This window comes from Gavialis gangeticus, unplaced genomic scaffold (assembly GCF_001723915.1).
Source record: "Gavialis gangeticus isolate Ggan-Ray unplaced genomic scaffold, GavGan_comp1, whole genome shotgun sequence".
In the NCBI taxonomy this organism is placed as follows: Eukaryota; Metazoa; Chordata; order Crocodylia; family Gavialidae; genus Gavialis; species Gavialis gangeticus.
In genome coordinates, this window is record NW_017729024.1 from 8,011,027 (window position 1) to 8,015,280 (window position 4,254).

Below are 4,254 nucleotides of genomic sequence, written 5' to 3' on the forward strand. Positions count from 1 at the left end.
GGGGGGGTCGGTACGGCGTGTCCTGCGGGGGAGCCGCGCAGGGCAACATCACGGTGCTGCACGTCAACCTGACCGAGACCGCCGTCCGCGCGCTGGAGAGCTACCAGGGCAGCAAGGTCAGCGCCTCTCCCGTCCCACCCTGTCCCGTGGCCCCGCTGCCCGGGAGTCGTGCTGCCGGGGTGGGGCGGGACCCCTCGTGCTTTTTGAGGGGTCGGGGGGGTCTCATCTCTCCGCCGTGCCCATCCATGGGACTTTCCAGGCTGGACCCCAGTGCGGGCAGCGGCTCCTGGCTGCCTGCGCAGTCTGCCCGGGGAAGCTGGAGCCCTGGGGGCAGTGCAGAGTGGCTGCTGTGTCCCGGGCAGGGGGATTGGGCCGTGCTGAAGTCCTGGCTTTATGGCAAGATCCTCACCTGCCTCCTATCTCCGTCTTTCCCCTCCCCCCTGACTCTTTCTACTCCCTCACATTGATTGTAGTGAGGCAAGGGGCTGGCAGTTTCTTTTTGCCCTGGGCAGCACAGGACCCAGGGACGGAAAGGCGCTGATGGAGCGTTTCTTTTTCTGCCTGCGCTCTCCCCCAGTGCCAGCAGGCTTGGATCCAAAAGGCCGAGCACACTTCTCGTCACGCTTCCCAGCTGTGGACCGGGAGCTCGGAGTGGTCGTGCGGAGCCCGGGCAGAGCTGCGCAGCTGCCTGGCTGCGAGGATAACCGGCTGCCTGCTCTTTGGATTGGATGGGTGCCTGAATCTGGCCACCCTTTCCCCTTGGCAACCCCTTTCCGACTAGGCTGACTCAGGGACGGGTTTCCCAAAACTGCCCCCCAAATTGCTCCTTTCCCTGTGACTAATAGCTGCTTCTCCTTCCTGCATAATAAGCAGGTTAGTCTAAACCGGAGTGTGGGAGCATGCTCCTCTGTCTCCACCGACATGCTGGCATTTTTGGTTTGTTCCAACATGTTTGGCAGCTTGCTCCTGTGTTGCACTCTTGCCATTTAGCAGCATCGAGCCAGCCCTGGTCTGAGTGCTGCATAATGATACCCTGCTTTGACTTCTTTCCCCTTTCAAACTGGCCTAGCTATGACTTACCACTGCCAGTTCTAGGGGAATTCAGACTTTGATTTGCAGCTTCGATGAAACTATGTGGCTGTAAAATTGCCTTTATCACAGAGCAGGTCTCGGTGGGGGTTTCCTTTCTTTCAGGTGGGGAGGTACTGTTAGGCTACGCTGATCTTTGCAGCTTTAAATCTAAGCCTCGGTCAGTTCTCCCCTTCCCCCTTTGGTTCTTATGTATTATTCACGGCAATAAGAGCTCAGACGCCAGAGGCAGCCCCGGAGAGCCCTGTCTGGGCGAGTTAGACCTGTCACTCATACTCTATAGACATTTAAAGGGACAGCTGTCTTTGTGCACCAGAGGATTAAAAAAAATGACTTGTAGGTCTTAAATGGAAAATTTAGGAATACTTATAAGCTTTATCTAGTGTCCACCAGTCAGTAAAGTTATGGCAGCTTTTTGTTATCTCTGTGACAAAATTGAGCATTCGGGTTATCTGTAGAAAGAGTTCATAAGCTTCCCCTCCTCCCCCTTTGAAAGTCACAGCAGGTTAAGTAACTATATACATTGGCTGTAGAAGCCACTAAGAAAGCCAAAAAATGGTTTAAAGCAAACGAATAAAATGCATGTAACATTAGGACTTAAGTCGCTGATTTAAGATTTTGTTGATTATTTAATCTTCAGCGTTATGCAAAGTTAAAACCTTTAATGCATCAAATCTAATTAAAGGTGCTAATCACTCTCAGTGTACTTTCTTGTGGTGGCAAAGGAAATAAGTTTACTTACTGTTAATATAGCATAGCTAATATAGCTTTTCTGATCGAGTATTTGATTTTTTTAAAGGAAATATTTCAAACATCAAGGATTTCAGATAATTCTAACTTTGATGCACATTAATATTTTGATTTGGGATTTAATTCTAAAAGGTAAGTTTTACATTTTTCACCATCAAAAATGTGGTGTCTATAATGTTGTATCATGAAATTGGACACCTTTGCATATTAGAGCAGATGACAACTTGGAAATTATGCTGACTGCAGTAGAACTTTCTTCACTGCAGGTAAATACATTTTGGGTCAGGTTTAATTGCCTTTGATCATATAAAACAATTATAACTCATTATTATATAATTATATAACGATTATATCTTTTTACAGTCAAAATAATGGGTTTTTTTACATTTCTGTCTTGTCCAAGAACATTATGAATAAAATATATTTAATGTCACTCCAGAAAACTCAATGTCCTATAGATCACAGAAAAATAATCAAATAAAAAAGAAGCAGTCGTTTTAAAGCCTTTAAAATACATGCCAATTTTTTTTTCTTAAAGTGTGTGAATAGAATGATTGCACTATGGAAACTGACTCCTTAGCTGCAGACTCAGCCTGATACAGCAGCAGTTGGCATGAGAAGGGGATGGAATCTGTCCCCTTCTGAACAGATGGCAAGTTAGAAAACTACAAAGCTGTTATATAAACTAATCAATTTGAATAAACAAACTTCAGGTTGGTTAAGCACTGAAACTTGTCCCTGTTAAAAAAAAATGACTAGTTTTTAAGTGATTAAATTAAACTAAAACCTCATAGTAACTCTGATTCTTTCCCTCTCCCTCTCTTTATCCATGTCAGTTGTAGCTGACAACCTTTCTGGTTATGTAATTATTTGGGAAATGCTTTTTTAGTATTTGATTAGAGTATCTACAGATTTCTTGGTTGGAGAGAGGGAAGTATTCGCCATAATTTAACATCTAAATAGTCCTAATTATTTTCTGCAATTCATACATTATTGTGATGACTGGGGAAGGAAGAGTTCTCACTCTGGCAGCTGCTATCATAGCTAGCAATTTTTTTCTTCAGTTTAACAGGTTAGCTGAGCATATACTTTAGGAATGCACTCTTTGAAATAGATAAATTATTGTTAATAGAAAAATGTGCATTTTATAGAAATAGACAAATAATCTGTTCTGCTGTCTCTAATATTTTGTATTAATTTAAAGGTTTTCTTGGAGAGTTGTGACAGGAGAAGGTAGGGTCAAAAATAATCTTCAAAAGCCCTATTGAACTCCTCAGGATAGGAGGTGCCACCTTATCGGGCCCTAAGCATATGCTTAGTTGCTTAACATTCCAATTTAAATGGTTCACATAAAAAAGTTAGTGTGTTGTCATAGCTGTGATGGTCCAGGAAATGTAGGGAAGGGGTTTTTTGTTTGTTTTTTAGATTGTTGGATTGATTTATGCCATCTTTTTAGTGGACTGACTATATCATTGGGAGAGATGTTAGACAGATTTGGGGGTACAAAGCACCCTTCTTCAGCAATTCTGTCCTCAAGTTCTCCACATGTAGAGAAACCTGAAAAGAAGGGTGTTTTGTGCCCAAAAGCTTGTTCAGTATCTCTCCCAAGTATAGTCAGCCTGACAAATATTTTTTTTAAAAACTCTTGTGCTTCACATGCAAAAGGCAGAAGTATTTGCTCCATATTATTACAGCTGCTAAGCCAAAGGCCTGCCTTGCTTGCACAATTAATGATTTCTTAATGCAAGGATGTAGAAGTCATCTGCTGTGTTTAAAAAAAAAAAAAAAACACACACCAAAGAGGTCATAGTTCCAAAAGCTGAGTATATCATCTTAATTTATGTTGTGACAAATCCCAGTCTTTCTCTTATCATTAGAGGTCCTGTCAATGCATCTTGATTGGGATAAAAAAGGTAGGAGGCAGTATCAGAAACACATCCCTCAGAGGTCCTAGAATTGATGGACAGGTGCACTTTTAAGCATGCTTATAAACTCAAAAAGACCTACTGTGCATCATCTGTCTGGAAATAACCTTGTACTGGTGGTAGTAAAACTGTAACTCCAGCATTGGTAATAGCAGTTGGAGCATTACTGTAGATAGTGTTAGGGCATTTTTTACTACTGTTTATGTAGACAATTCTAATATAAAAAAGGGCTTAGTCAATCTGTTTGTCTGTCTGTAACACTCTTGGAGCACTCTGGTTACTGAAACAACCAATCAAAGTGGTCCAAAAGCGTTATGGACAGGAGGTGGCGGCAGGCTCCCGCCCGTCCCTGCTCCTTGGAGGCGGTGGTGCAGGGTGCTGGTGGAGGGAGATGGCAGGGCAAGCTTCCCCCCACCCTTGCTCCTGGAAAATGGTAGTAGCATGGGGCAGGGGGGTTGGGGTCAGCAAGCTTTCCTTCTTTGCCCCCCCC

At 43.6% G+C, this 4,254-nt stretch overlaps 1 protein-coding gene across 1 annotated transcript in view; it reads left to right on the forward strand.

Moving 5' to 3' along the window:
* Positions 1–5: 5 nt before the first annotated feature.
* Positions 6–4,254, forward strand: part of ELL2 (elongation factor for RNA polymerase II 2) — a gene marked incomplete at its 5' end in the record, with an annotated part of 69,446 nt that continues 65,197 nt past the window's right edge. Inside the window, one exon of the mRNA XM_019518177.1 lies at positions 6–116. Within this exon, the coding sequence (XP_019373722.1) occupies positions 6–116 (111 nt within the window). The remainder of the gene's footprint in view (positions 117–4,254) is intronic.